Source organism: Phocoena phocoena, chromosome 1 (genome assembly GCF_963924675.1).
Source record: "Phocoena phocoena chromosome 1, mPhoPho1.1, whole genome shotgun sequence".
Taxonomy (NCBI): Eukaryota; Metazoa; Chordata; class Mammalia; order Artiodactyla; family Phocoenidae; genus Phocoena; species Phocoena phocoena.
Genome location: NC_089219.1, coordinates 128180737 through 128195648, shown reverse-complemented (window position 1 = coordinate 128195648; position 14912 = coordinate 128180737). Strand labels below are relative to the sequence as shown.

General features: G+C 38.7%; 1 protein-coding gene across 1 annotated transcript in view; it reads right to left on the bottom strand.

Moving 5' to 3' along the window:
- Window positions 1–431: 431 nt before the first annotated feature.
- FMO4 (flavin containing dimethylaniline monoxygenase 4) overlaps window positions 432–14912 on the bottom strand; it is a 28846-nt gene continuing 14365 nt past the window's right edge. The window contains 5 exon segments of the mRNA XM_065874828.1: window positions 432–503; window positions 505–859; window positions 7206–7275; window positions 13050–13402; window positions 14473–14669. Coding sequence (XP_065730900.1) covers window positions 432–503; window positions 505–859; window positions 7206–7275; window positions 13050–13402; window positions 14473–14669 — 1047 coding nt within the window.

Here is a 14912-nt window from a genome sequence, read left to right as displayed (position 1 = left end):
TCTCTCTCTCTCTCCCTCTCTCTCATTCATAATTGTTTTCTCCCCTTTCCTCATTAGGCCTACAGATGGTAGAAGCACCTCATTGTTACTAGTCTGGCAGAATTTCATTCTACTTATGATTTCCCTACACTCTGCCCAAACCACTTGACATAATCTTTATATTAAATTACCTAATTTGAGTTCTATCTTATTCCTGCCAGGATCTTGATAGAAACAATGACAGTATTTTTTATTTTAGAATAATTGCTTAGGTAAAGGAGGCAAAAAAAAAGGGGATACTGAGACTAGAGAGGAAGATAGTACAATAATTCAGATAAGAGATGATTAGACCTAACCTTGGATGATAACAGTTATGATGGAGAAGTGAAAAACACAAGATATTTGGGAATAGAATTAATATGACTTGGTACAACCCTCATAACCAAGCAGATTTATCCTCGCCAAATACTTATTAAGTAAGGAGAAATTCTGTCCCATAGTTTTTCTGGCACCAATTTCAAAAAAAAGTGAAGATTTACAGATCAGTAGAAGGGAGGCGAGCAGGATAGGTGCCCCCCAAGCTTTCAAATAATGTGACATGGAGGCAGGCTTGGAGGAATCGGGAACGATTCGAGTTTTTAAGGGTTTCAGTGTCCTGTCCCACTGGGTGAGGATGGCATTTCTGGCTCCATCCCATTTTCCAGGGCCCATTAGGCGATACTGGTAAGGAGTACATGGTCCAAAGAAAACTTCCCAAGCTAGTCTGGGATCCTTGAGGAACAGAAGTGGGACATTGGGCTTCGTGCCTATGCAGGCAGCGAGTTCATCCATGTAGGAAATGTAGTCAAGTTTGTCTCCACTGGTATCTTTCATCAAACCCCTGATAGGAAAGAAGATGGATCACTTTTGATTTTCAAGTTATGAGTTACCCCACCTCCCACCATTTTGTTTCTTTCTGTCGGAGTCAAACCATGTCAGGAATGTTTTTCTGTGTTGAAGAGAAAAAAATAAGAGGAGTTTATTTGCATAGGGTATTTGTGAGCATAATTAATTTTGTTAAAGGAGGTGGTAGAAGGAGGCAATTGGAAGAGGAGATTTAAATAATGTTTTAAGTTCTTGAATTTGATAGGAGGATAAAATCAGATCAGTTCAAATATCTTATTTGTTGAATAAATAAACATGATAAGAAAGCATCACATATATAGCTACCTAAATTATTTTTATTGATGTTAATTGTGAGTTGAGAGGACCGTAATTGGTGTAGCAGTACTGAACATGATACAGATATAAGTACAGTTGACCCTTGAACAACGAGGGAGTTAGGGGCACCAACCCACCATGTAGTTGAAAATCCACATGAAACTCTTGATTCCCCTCAGACTTAACTACTAATAAATTATTAGTAGTTAACTGGAGGCCATACTGACAGCATAAACAGTAGATTAACACATATTTTGTATGTTGTATGCTTCTACACTGTATTCTTATAATAGAGTGAGTAAGCTAGAGAAAAGAAAATGTTATTAAGAAAATCATAAGGAAGAGAAAATATATTTACAGTACTGTACTGTACTCATCAATACCATGAGTTTATGTCATCTGTTTATAAGATGAATTGTCTATTGGTAACTATATCAATATTGTCTTATATGATACAAAATACTGTGGATGTTGTTTGTATCCCAAACACTAGACATCAAAAATGAAAAGATAATGTGAAAAAGAAATTCATATTTATTTACAAGTATAATGAATCATACATTGATAATGAAAAAGCAGCAGCAATGTGATTATTTCATGGAACCCTAGCCTATATACTAATGAATGAATCATGATAAAATTTTTATGGTATACAGCATTACAGTCATATTCATAGTACAGTATTGGAAACATTGTTACATTAAAAAAACCCACTTACCTGTGATGACAGGCTGATAGTTTCTCCAAATACGAGAGAAAGAGGCATACTGTACAGTAATGTAATTCTTTGAAAGCAAAGTTAGAAAATAGTAAGAAAGCTAACACATTATTAATTTTATATTACTGTAAATATCACTCACTTTATGCCTATGTAAGGATGGGCTATCCACTTCAGTACAAGTCTTACACATGATGTTCTGCGTGACAAATACTTAAGCAATGATGACGATGATGACACAAAAACTTCTCAGACAGTTCTTGCCGTGCAGTTTTTAGATTTTCACACGAAGACAGACACATGAACACAACAGATAAATCTATTGACAGTAGGGCATGATGATCATTTACTGTTCATTAAGGGGAAGTGGGCCATCATAAAGGTCTTCATCCTCGTCATCTCCACATTGAGTGGGCTGAGGAGGCAGAGGAAGAGGAAGCTTGGTCCTGCTGTCTCGGGGGTGGCAGAGGCAGAAGAGGTGGAGGAGATGAAGGGGAGGCTGAAGAGGCAGGTACGTGTAGTGTAACTTTATGGAAACACACTGTAATTTCTGTCTGACTTTTTTGCTTTTTCATTTCTCTAAAAATGTTTCTATAAGGTACCAATTCTTCTTCCATCATTTGCTTTGGTTTCAGTGCCTGTATCATAGAAGGGTCCATGTTATAAAATAAGTCAAAATCAGTCTTAAATAATTGGAGCCCTTCTGCCAGATTGTCTAATGTCACTTTGTTTTCTGGCACTGCTTCTTCTATGTCTTCTTCCTCATCATCTTGCACTGGTTCAGAAGCACTCATCTCCATCAAGTTGTCTTCTGTTAATTCCTCTGGTGTGGTTTCTATTAGCTCTTTTGTGTGTGTGTGTGTGTGTGTGTGTGTGTGTGTGGTCGTGCTGTGCGTGACATGCAGGGTCTTAGTTCCCAGACCAGGGATTGAACCCTTGCCCTCTGCAGTGGAAGCACAGAGTCCTAACCATTGGAGGCCAGGGAATTCCCTCTGTTAAGCTCTTTTTTTTTTTTTTTTGCCTGTGTTGGGTCTTCCTCTAGTTGCGGTGAGCGGGGGCTACTCTTCATTGTGGTGTGTAGGCTTCTCATTACGGTGGCTTCTCTTGTTGTGGAGCACAGGCTCTAGGTATGCGGGCTTCAGTAGTTGTGGCACGTGGGCTCAGTAGTTGTGGCTCGTGAGCTCTAGAGCGGAGGCTCAGTAGTTCTGGCAGACGGGTTTAGTTGCTCTGCAGCATGTGGGACCTTCCTGGACCAGGGCTTGAACCAGTGTCCCCTGCATTGGTGGTGGATTCTTAACCACTGTGCCATCAGGGAAGCCCTCTCTCTATTAGCTCCTGAATTTCTCCAAGATCTTTATCTTGAAACCCTTCACCCCCTGCTTTTTATTTTTATTTTTTTTGCCATATCTACAATCTCTTTCATGATTTTCTTAATTGGCTCTGTCATAAATCCTGTGAAGTCATGTGCAAGATCTGGACACAGTCTTCTCCAGCAGGAATTTATTGTTTCAGGCTTGATGGCTTTCACGGCTTTTCCTATAACAACAGTGGCATCTTCAATGGTGTAATCCTTCCAGACTTTCCCGATGTTCTGTTTTCTTCCATAGCACTGACAATTCCTTCCATAGAGCACTTCAGCGCTTTGTGTTGAAATCATGGGTTCTGGGTGGCCAGGGGCATTATCCAATATCAAAAGAACTTTAAAAGTCCCTTACTGGCAAGGAACTTCCTGATTTTAGGGACAAGGCATGGAAGGAACCAATCCAGAAAAAGGGTTCTCATTGTCCAGGCCTTCTTCTTGTACACCCAAAAGACTGGCAGCTGGTATTTATCTTTTCCCTTCAAGGCTTGAGGTTAGCAGCTTTATAGATAAGGCAGTCCTAATCATAAACCTGACTGCATTTACACACAACAGTAGAGTTAGCCTATGCCTTCCTGCCTTAAATTCTGGTGCTTAGTTCTCTTCTTTACTAATAAATGTCCTTTGTGGCCTTTTTTTCCCCTCTAGAATAGGGCACTTTTGTTTGCATTAAACACCTGTTCAAGCATGTATCCTTTCTCTTCAATGATTGTCTTAATGGTGTCTTGGAACTTTGTCTGCTGCCTCTTGGTCAGCAGAAGCTGCTCCTCCCATTATCTTGACATTAAAAAAAATTAATCAATTAATTAATTAATTTTTGGCTCCATTGGGTCTTCGTTGCTGCGCATGGGCTTTCTCTAGTTAATGGTGAGCGGGGGCTACTCTTCGTTGTGCTGTGCGGGCTTCTCATTGCAGTGGTTTCTCTTGTTGCAGAGCACAGGCCCTAGGCGCGCAGGCTTCAGTAGTTGTGGCACGTGGGCTCAGTAGTTGTGGCTCGCGGGCTCTAGAGCACAGGCTCAGTAGTTGTGGCGTGTGGGCTTAGTAGCTCCAAGGCATGTGGGATCTTCCCGGACCAGGGCTTAAACCCGTGTCCCCTGCATTGGCAGGTGGATTCTTAACCACTGCGCCACGAGAGAAGTCCCCATCTTAACATTTTAAAAGACAAATCTCTTTCTAAAGTTATCAAACCATCCTTCTCTGGCATTACAATCTTCCTCACTTTTCTTTTGCTTTAAGTTGTTGTGTAATGACTTCACTTTTTCTCAAGTCATGTTAGTCTATAACTATGCCTTTCTTATAGTAATTCTGCACACATATAAAAGCTGCATTTTCAATACAAGATAAAAAGGTATTTCACAAAAAGTGCACGGTTTTCATGCCTGCTGGCATAGCTACAGCGATGGCTTCACGAATTTTCTTTTTTAAAATAACTGTCCTTATGCTGGATTCATTTATCTTGAAAAGACAGGCAACTGCAGCTAGCAAACCTCAATCTATTGTACATATCAACTTTTTCTTGTAATGTCATGACTTTTTTCTCCTCCTTGGGAGCATTTCTAGCATCACTAGTGACACTTTTGTATGGGTCCTGTGGTATTATTCAAGGTTTACTAAACACGACGGAAAATACGTGATAACTGCAAGAGATCACTTTTTACTGAGACACGAAATTTACTGGAGAGATGAACTGCTCTTGCAGAGATGATTAGCATCACATGACATATTAAGCTGATAGTTGAAACACCTGAGCTGATCACAATAGCAACAGGAGGTGGCTATGAAGTTATTGCAGTAGTACAGTATATACTACAGTTAAGTTTCTGCTGTTATGATTTAATACTGCATCTGTACATTTATTTACATTTCTCTTGATTGTGAATGGTGCCATGCATGGTCTGTGTGCAAGTTTTGATAAATTTTAAAATAGATTTTTGTATATTTGATGGTAGTAAATAATAAAATAGACTAGTATCTACATATATTTTGCGCATTCATAACATACCTAAATTTTCTTAATTTTTTCAGTATTTCTAGGCTTTGTGATTCATCTGTGAGTTTTTTCAAATTGTCACAAACCTCCCCCAATTTTTCCAATATACTGAAAAAATTCTACATGTAAGTGGGCCCATGCAGTTCAAACCTGTGTTGTTCAAGGATCAACTGTATATAGTGTATATGAAGGCTCTGTTCCCACTTATTTCTGTTGTTAGTAAACCTTCATGATGTGCCAATGTCATTCTTTCAATTATTCATTCTTTCCTTCAATTAATCAATCAATCTTAAGTGTGTATCACATGACAGTCACCATCCTAGGTGCTGGGAGTTCAACAGTGAGTAAAACAAAGTCCTTGCTATCAAGGAACTTACATTCTAACAGGGAAAATCATCAGGCTGTAGAAAAAACCCCAGCCAAATAGATATAGAATATATCAAGTGGTAATAGGAATTATGAAGAAATATAAAGGAGGGTAAAGGGAAAGAGGCAATGATGAGACCGAGTGGTTTGCCATTTTATACAGTGTTCTCAGAGAAGGCTTCTCTCTTATGAGGTGATATTTGAGCAGAGTGAACCTACAGGTATGGGGTGGGGGCAGAACATTCCAGACAGAGGGAACAGTAAGTGCAAAGGTTCTGAGGGGGCTATGCTTGGCATGTTGGAAGAGCAGGGAGCTGTCTGGAGTGACTGGAGCAGTATGGGTGAGGTGGGAGCACAGGAGGCAATGAGGGCATAGAGGTAGCTGGTTGCCTATAGGGGTGCAGAGCTGCAGGGAAGTTTCTGGGAGTGAAATGGGAAGCAGTCAGAGGGTTTTCAACAGAAGAGCAATGTTAGCATTGGTCACTCTTGTGCAGCGTCAAGGTTAGACTGTAGAATAGCAGACGGGAGGTACAGAGACCAGATAAGAGGTGACAGCAAGTGTCCTGGTGAGAGATGATTGTGGCCTGTTCTGGGGTGGTAGCAGCCAGGGTCGTGAGAAGGGTCTGGATGCTGAATTTGTTTTAAGGTAAGAGTTGACAGTATTTGCTGAGGATGTGAGAGAAAAAGAGGAAAAAAAGGTCACTCCAAAGTTTTTGACTGTTCAACTGGAATAAGTAGCCATTGACTGAGAAGGGGAAAGTCTCAGAGCAGCCCATGTGCAGGTGGAGGTCGAGGGTTAGTTTTTAGACATATTAAATTTCAAACACCTATTACATATCTAAGTGGAGCTATCTAGAGGGAGATGGATTAAGAGTTGGAGTTCTGGGTTTCCCTGGTGGTGCAGTGGTTGAGAGTCTGCCTGCCGATGCAGAGGACACGGATTCGTGCCCCAGTCCAGGAAGATCCCACATGCCGCAGAGCGGCTGGGCCCGTGAGCCATGGCTGCTGAGCCTGCGCGTCTGGAGCCTGTGCTCCGCAACGGGAGAGGGCACAACAGTGAGCGGCCCGTGTACCACAAAAAAAAAAAAAAAAAAAAAAAAAGAATTGGAGTTCCGAGGAGAGATTTGGGCTAGAGATCCAAGTTTGGGAGCCATGAGTGTATGATGGCATTTAAAGCCACAGGCCTGGTGAGGCCACCTAGGAGTAGTGTTAATAGAAGTGAGAAGAGGTCTGAGGATTAAGGCCGGGGTCCACCATTTTTCAGGAGTGAGGAAGAGGAGACACCTGTAAATGCCTAGAAAGAGCAGCCTGAGAAGTAGGAGGAGAACAAAGAGAACAGGGCTTTGGGGGCAAGTGAACAAAGGATTGCCATCTGTCCTGGGCCAGGCTCAGTGGAGTGACCTGGTCCCTCCACTGGACACATCTAAGACCACAAATCTAGTTGGTGGATGAGTTAGGACTGAAAACATATTCTTCTGACTCATAATGCAATTATTTCCATCCTGCCACATTGCTTCTCTAGGAATGGCTTTTATATTGAAAATCTTTTTTTTTTGTAATGGAATATATTGGTAGCAGGCTATACTTCATACCTTTCTATGAGCTGCTCCTTTTTCATAGCCTCAGCCATCAATTTTTGAGATGGAGGTATCTTACAGAGTCCTGTAAGAAAAGTCAGAAACAACAGTAAAGTCACATGTGCCTCTTCTGTTGAGTTCTCCTCCCCCTGATTTCTGGCCCCCCACTGCTCCAACCTCAAAACATGTGGTCATCAAAGCTTAGAATGGAATTAGAGTGCAGAGGGTAATTTTTTGGAGGTAAATTCCCCCTCTGAATTCACTTAAGCAGGGTACTGTACTGCTGGAATTGTGAGGACAGATGCCCCGTGGCTGAGCCTGCACTGCACTGGTCATCAGGACCTGCCCCTCTTCATCTGCTTGCACTTGCACTTTACATATATTGACATATAATATTATTTATATTATATTGTATATATACCTCCACATTATATTTGTGTGTGTGCATTAAAACTATTAGCTGGTTAACTGTAAACACTTAAAATGACTCCGTTCTTATAACCCTGCTTTGGTATGTCTTCATTTTGTTACATGGGGAGGCTCAGGCATGGAAGGGGCCAGGCAGTCTCTCAATCTCACAAAGGCTCTGTCTGCTTGAGCTGTTGTGAGGATGTGCTTGTTCTCAATAATCCACCTAGACACGGACATTCTCTTTTCTGGCCAGTCCTGCCCTTGTCAGTTGCCAAGTTGCTGACCCCAGGGTGTGGGGTTACTAACCTACATGAGAAAGGTCTGACTTAGCTCTGTAGTATACTTGCCACTGGGATCATTTTATCCTGTATAAAGCTGGAAAGACTTTACTTGGTGGTTCCCAGACTGCCTCTTGGAGGCTCTCTGGAGAGGCTTGCAATCACTGCTATGGTGTGATCTAATCAAGTTTTGTTTTCTCAGCTCTGTCATTCCTTTTTTTTTTTTTTTCTGAACGGGGGAGGGGGCAGGGCCGAGCTCTGTCATTCTGATAAGCATTTTTGAACTCATTATAAAATACCTAAAAAATCCAGGTACTTAAGAGTCTTCTGTGTTTGTTTTGGGATTGTCTTCTTTTTTTTATTGAACATAACATGAGATCTGCCCTCTTAACAAAATTTCTGGTGTGTAATACAGTATTGTTAAGTATAGTCACTGTGCTGTACAGCAGATCTGTAGAGCATATTCATCTAGCATAACTGAAACTTTATACTCATCAAACAACAACTCCCCATTCCCCTTCCCGCAGTCCCTGCTAACCACCATTCTACTCTCTGCTTCTATGAGCTTGACTATTTCAGATTCCTCATATAAGTGGGATCATGCAGCATTTGTCCTTCTGTGACTTATTTCATTTAGCATAATGTTCTCCAGATTCATCTATGTTGTCACAGATGGCAGGATTTTTTTTTTAAGGTTGAGTAATATTTCATTGTCTGTATATTCTTTACCCATTTATTCACTGATGGACAGTTAAGTTGTTTCCATATCTTGACTATTGGGAACAATGCTTCCATGAATATGGCAGTGCAGATATCTCCTTGTGATGCTGACTTCAATTCTTTTGGATATATACCCAGGAGTGAGACGGCTGGGTCATATGGTACTTCTAATTTTAATTTCTTAGCCACCTCCATACTATTTTCCATAGTGGCTGCACTATTGCATTCCCACAAATAGTGTAGAAGGGTTCCAATTTTTCCACATTCTTGTCAACACATGTTATCTTTTGTTTTTTTGATAATAGCCATTCTTATAGGTATGAGGCGATATTTCATTGTGGCTTTTTAAAAAAATTAGTTACCTATTTCATACATATTAATGTATATATGTCAATCTCAGTCTCCCAATTCATCCTACCCCCTGCCCCCACTTTCTTCCCTTGGTGTCCATAAGTTTGTTCTCTACATCTGTGTCTCAATTTCTGCCTTGCAGACTGGTTCATCTGTACCATTTTTCTAGGTTTCACACATATATGCATTAATATACAATATTTGTTTTTCTCTTTCTGACTTACTTCACTCTGTATGACAGTCTCTAGATTCATCCACGTCTCTACAAATGACCCAATTTCGTTCCGTTTTATGACTGAGTAATATTCCATTGTATATATGTGCCACATCTTCTTTATCTATTCTTCTGTTGCCAGGTATTTAGGTTGCTTCCATGACCTGGCTATTGTAAATAGTGCTGCAATGAACATTGGGGTGCCTGTGTCTTTTTGAAATATGGTTTTCTCTGGGTATATGCCCAGTAGTGGGATTACTGGGTCATATGGTAATTCTATTTTTAGTTTCTTAAGGAGCCTCCATACTGTTCTCCATAGTGGCTGTATCAATTTACATTCCCACCAACAGTGCAAGAGGGTTCCCTTTTCTCCACACCCTCTCTAGCATTTGTTGTTTGTAGATTTTCTGATGATGCCCATTCTGACTGGTGTGAGGTGATACCTCATTGTCATTTTGATTTGCATTTCTCTAATAATTAGTGATGTTGAGCAGCTTTTCATGTACCTCTTGGCCATCTGTGTTTTCTTTGGAGACATGTCTATTTAGGTCTTCTGCCCGTTTTTTGATTGGGTTGTTTGTTTTTTTAATATTGAGGTGCATTAGCTGTTTATATATCTTGGAGATTAATCCTTTGTTGATTTGTTTGCAAGTATTTTCTCCCATTCTGAGGGTTGTCTTTTCATCTTGTTTGTAGTTTCCTTTGCTGTGTGAAAAGTTTTAAGTTTCATTAGGTCCCATTTGTTTCTTTTTGTTTTTATTTCCATTACTCTAGGAGGTGGGTCAGAAAAGATCTTGCTGTGATTTATGTCACAGAGCGTTCTTCCTGTTTTCCTCTAAGATTTGTATAGTGTCTGGTCTTACATTTAGGTCTCTAATCCATTTTGAGTTTATTTTTGTGTATGGTGTTAGGGAGTGTTCTAATTTCATTCTTTTCCATGTAGCTGTCCAGTTTTCCCAGCACCACTTATTGAAGAGACTGTCTTTTCTCCATTGTATATTCTTGCCCCCTTTGTCATAGATTAGTTGACCACAGGTGCATGGCTTTATCTCTGGGCTTTCTATCCTGTTCCATTGATCTACATTTCTGTTTTTGTGCCAGTACCATTTTGTCTTGATTACTGTAGCTTTGTAGTATAGTCTGAAGTCAGGGAGTCTGATTCCTCCAGCTCTGTTTTTTTCCCTCAAGACTGCTTTGGCTATTCGGGGTCCTTTGTGTCACCATATAAATTTTAAGATTTTTTTGTTCTAGTTCTCTAAAAAATGCCACTGGTAATTTAATCGGGATTGCATTGAATCTGTAGATTGCATTGAGTAGTATAGTCATTTTCAAAATATTGATTCTTTCAATCCAAGAATGTGGTATCTCTCTCCATCTGTTTGTGTCGTCTTTGATTTCTTTAATCAGTGTCTTATAGTTTTCTGAGTACAGGGCTTTTACGTCCTTAGGTAGGTTTATTCGTAGGTAGTTCATTCTTTTTGTTGCAATGGTGAATGGGATTGTTTCCTTAATTTCTCTTTCTGGTATTTCGTTGTTAGTGTATAGGAATGCAAGAGATTTATGTGCACTAATTTTGTATCTTGCAACTTTACCAAATTCATTGATTAGCTCTAGTAGTTTTCTGGTGGCATCTTTAGGATTCTCTGTGTATAGTATCATGTCATCTGCAAACAGTGACAGTTTTACTTCTTCTTTTCCAATTTGGATTCCTTTTATTTCTTTTTCTTCTCTGATTGCCATAGCTAGGACTTCCAAAACTATGTTGAATAAGAGTGGTGAAAGTGGACATCCTTGTCTTGTTCCTGATCTTAGAGGAAATGTTTTCAGCTTTTCATCATTGAGAATGATGTTTGCTGTGGGTTTGTCATACATGGCCTTTATTATGTTGAGGTAGGTTCCCTCTATGCCCACTTTCTGGAGAGTTTTTATCATAAATGGGTGTTGAATTTTGTCAAAACCTTTTTCTGCATCTATTGAGATGATCATGTTGTTTTTATTCTTCAGTTTGTTAACATGGTGTATCACATTGATTGATTGGCGTATATTGAAGAATCCTTGCATCCCTGGGATTAATCCCACTTGATCATGGTGTATGATCCTTTCCATGTGTTGTTGGATTCTGTTTGCTAGTATTTTGTTGAGGATTTCTGCATCTATATTCATCATTGATATTGGTCTGTAATTTTCTTTTTTTGTAGTATCTTTGTCTGGTTTTGGTATCAGGGTGATGGTGGCCTCGCAGAGTGAGTTTGGGAGTGCTCCTTCCTCTGCAATTTTTTGGAAGAGTTTGAGAAGGATGGGTGTTAACGCTTCTCTAAATATTTGATAGAATTCACCTGTGAATCCATCTGGGCCTGGACTTTTGTTTGTTGGAAGATTTTAAATCACAGTTTCAATTTCATTACTTGGGATTGGTCTGTTCATATTTTCTATTTCTTCCTGGTTCAGTCTTGGAAGGTTATACCTTTCTAAGAATTTGTCCAGTTGTTCCAGGTTGTCCATTTTATTGGTATAGTGTTGCTTGTAGTAATCTCTTACGATGCTTTGTATTTCTGCAGTGTCCATTGTAACTTTTCCTTTTTCACTTCTAATTTTATTGATTTGAGTCCTCTCCCTCTTTTTCTTGATGAGCCTGGCTAATAGTTTATCAATTTTGTTTATCTTCTCAAAGAACCAGCTTTTAGTTTTATTGATCTTTGCTCTTGTTTTAATATAATTTGAAAATGCTGTGAAAGCACTTTAATTAGCCTTAAGTAAACATTTGTAATAATTTAATCACAAATGCCATGGAATTTTTTCTGTAATACAAATAAATGAGATTTCCTAATCACCTTCTCCTCCCCTCCACTCCTCACCCTCCCAGTTAAAATATCATGTTTGTCAATTTAGGAGAACATTTTAAAGTATGGTTGATATGTAATGCGTTTTTACAGTGTGACAGAAATCAATATTAATATTGTGTTATATGCTGTTTATAAATTATTGGTGATTGTTTTTATTCATTAAGGGTATAATTCTGCTAAAGGACAGCTGGTTGGCTCAACTGTGATTGCTGTTTATATTTTTACAAATGCAATAATACAGTTACAAATGGAATTCTTTAAAATGCTTATGAATCTAAAACTTGCCCTACTTTCCAGAGGTATGATAATAATAGCAATAGTAAGAACAACAGCTATAAGTTAATGAGCATTTACTCTGTGCCAAGAACTGTGCTAATTGCTTGGTAGACGTTATTCATTTTAGAAAACCTTTGTGAAACAGGTTTTATTATCCTCATTTTACAGAAAAAGGGACTGAGATTTAAAGAGGTCCTCGCAAAGCTAATGAGTTGGGATTGGACCCCAGTAGCCCTGACTCTGTCACCTCTGCTCTTACAGTGATAACTGATAGGAATCTGTGTCCAGTGTCTACAGTGTTTTTATGGGCATTGCTTAAAAGTCACTATCTCCTTAGACCCCAACTTTATTCACAGTGTATATTATTTCAGTGTCTTTCTTAGGAAGCAATATAAAACTCTACTGATAGTCATAAATGGAAAGACTTAGGAGTAAATGGACTAAACTAGACTTGATTTGACTAGAGTAGTATAAAACAGGATCCTGAAGCTTCTAATATTTTCAGTTACTCTGAGAAATGTGATTTTATTTTGTTGTCCAAATTTATTCTATCCACAGAGTCAAAGCCTCTTTTTCCACTCAGTCACATTAATGACATAAGCAGACCCATCATAATATTACACATATATAAAATTAATTCTTCACTAAAAATTTTTTGGATGTTTTATGTTACTTTAACTCACATTTGTTTGATTTTAGCTAAATCTCAGGGGACTGGTTTCAAGACTCATTTGTTCACATAGGGCTTTAAATAGAGTCCAGGTACCTTTGAATACTCTTGTGGCCCATCGTGCTTGGAGCTCTGTGCCTGCTAAGATGGATCCTGTAAGGCTGATGAAGCCAATCATAGCCAGTGTTGTCCTCTCTAGGTTTGAGGGAAAGACCAGCTTATACAGGAATGTCTTCTTTGTACAAAGGCTTTTGAGAGGTTCTTCCAGAAAGGGAAAAGAAAAGGTGTATCCTGTAGTGAAGATCACAACATCGATGTTTTCTTCCACTGTCCCGTCTTCAAAGAGAGCAGAGGTTTCTGTAAACTCCTTCACGCTGGTTTTCATAGTGACTGTCCCACAGAGGATACAGGTTGGCAGCTCATCATTCACAATTGTTTTTGGTTTTTTCCTTTGACACAGAGGAGAAAATTATTCACTGTGGTTATATTTATAAGACACTCAGCAAATGATTTATTTAGTCAGTTCAAAATATCTGCCACGTCAAGGGAGTAAATTGACCAATGTCTAATTCAAAGTTGTCTATCTGACTTACTGTTTCTATAACATCTTTTGTTTTCCTGCTCCCAGTAGAAGGCATGTAGAAAATGACTAAACCTACTCTTTCCTGTGGGGTTTAAAATTCTCTATCTCTTAGGTCTAATTTCTGGAGCAATGTCAGGATCAAGTACACAACAATCCATTTGATAGTCAGTTTTGGGTCCACATCACCCAGGCCTCAAAGGATTGGCATTTGGCAAAGAGGAAATTACAAAAAAATTTTTGGATTAAAAAAATTGAATCTACTGATAGATTTTCATAATAAATATTTTCATTATGAACATTCTACCTAATTGCAACAGACATAATGTCTATAAAATTTACATATTGAATCATTCATTGTTATTAATTTTCTTTGTAATTTGAAAGCCATCTTACCCAAGAAAAAATATTTGGGTCATGCATATAATAAAAATCACATTTAATGACTTTACATGCATTTCAAAGTTTTCCTTTTCCTTGCCAATGTGTAGCTCTATATAGATGTGTATTAAAATATATAACTCTAGGAATTCCTATTGGCAATTCATACCTCTAATCGTTCAGCCAGAGTAGACATATTATTAAAGGTTAGTGAGAGCTGGCCATCTGCACTCACTGTTGCTGCAAATATTCTATTTGTGGATGGCAGCCATCCTGTGAACCCTCAAGGCCAACTTAAATTGCATAATTTTCAAACTGGAAATAAAGTTTCCATCCTTCATTTTCTTCTAGCCTCATCAATTACTATTTTGCTACCAGACAGAGAGTACTCCTATTTCAAGAACTTCTGTGGTACTGATAGACATTGTCTTAAAAGAATAAGCTTAGAACAGGATAAACAAAGGCAATGTCACAATTATTGAACATTTTGAGTTCTGAATAAAATAGAATGAGAAATATTGATTAAATAACTTTACCATTAAATAAAAATATAAGTACCCCTTAGTAATATTTAGTCCATAATTCGTATGATCAAATCTTTTATTCAAGCCCCTCTCTTGACTCCACTTTAGTACACATGAAGGCAGAACTTGTGCAATAAAATTGTGGCGTCTTGTAGCCATCATATTAAATGGGTAGCCCCCATTTGAAGAGCGGCCGATGACCCAGGTACCTGTTCTAGTACTGAGAAGAACCTAAAAAGTAAGGCAAGAAGGATAAATACATGTGCATCATTTTTGTAGTATTTTTCTTCACTATGTCTCAAACGATTTATAACATTCTGGTCTTATAACAACAGAGGACTGCTGAAGTTGTACCTAGATCTACAAATGACTAGGTGTTCCCCCTGCTGTCATTATTTTCATAAATCACTTTGACCTGATCTATGTATCGGTTAAGTATTTTCATCATGTTTAAAGTAAAGAATTATAGTACCA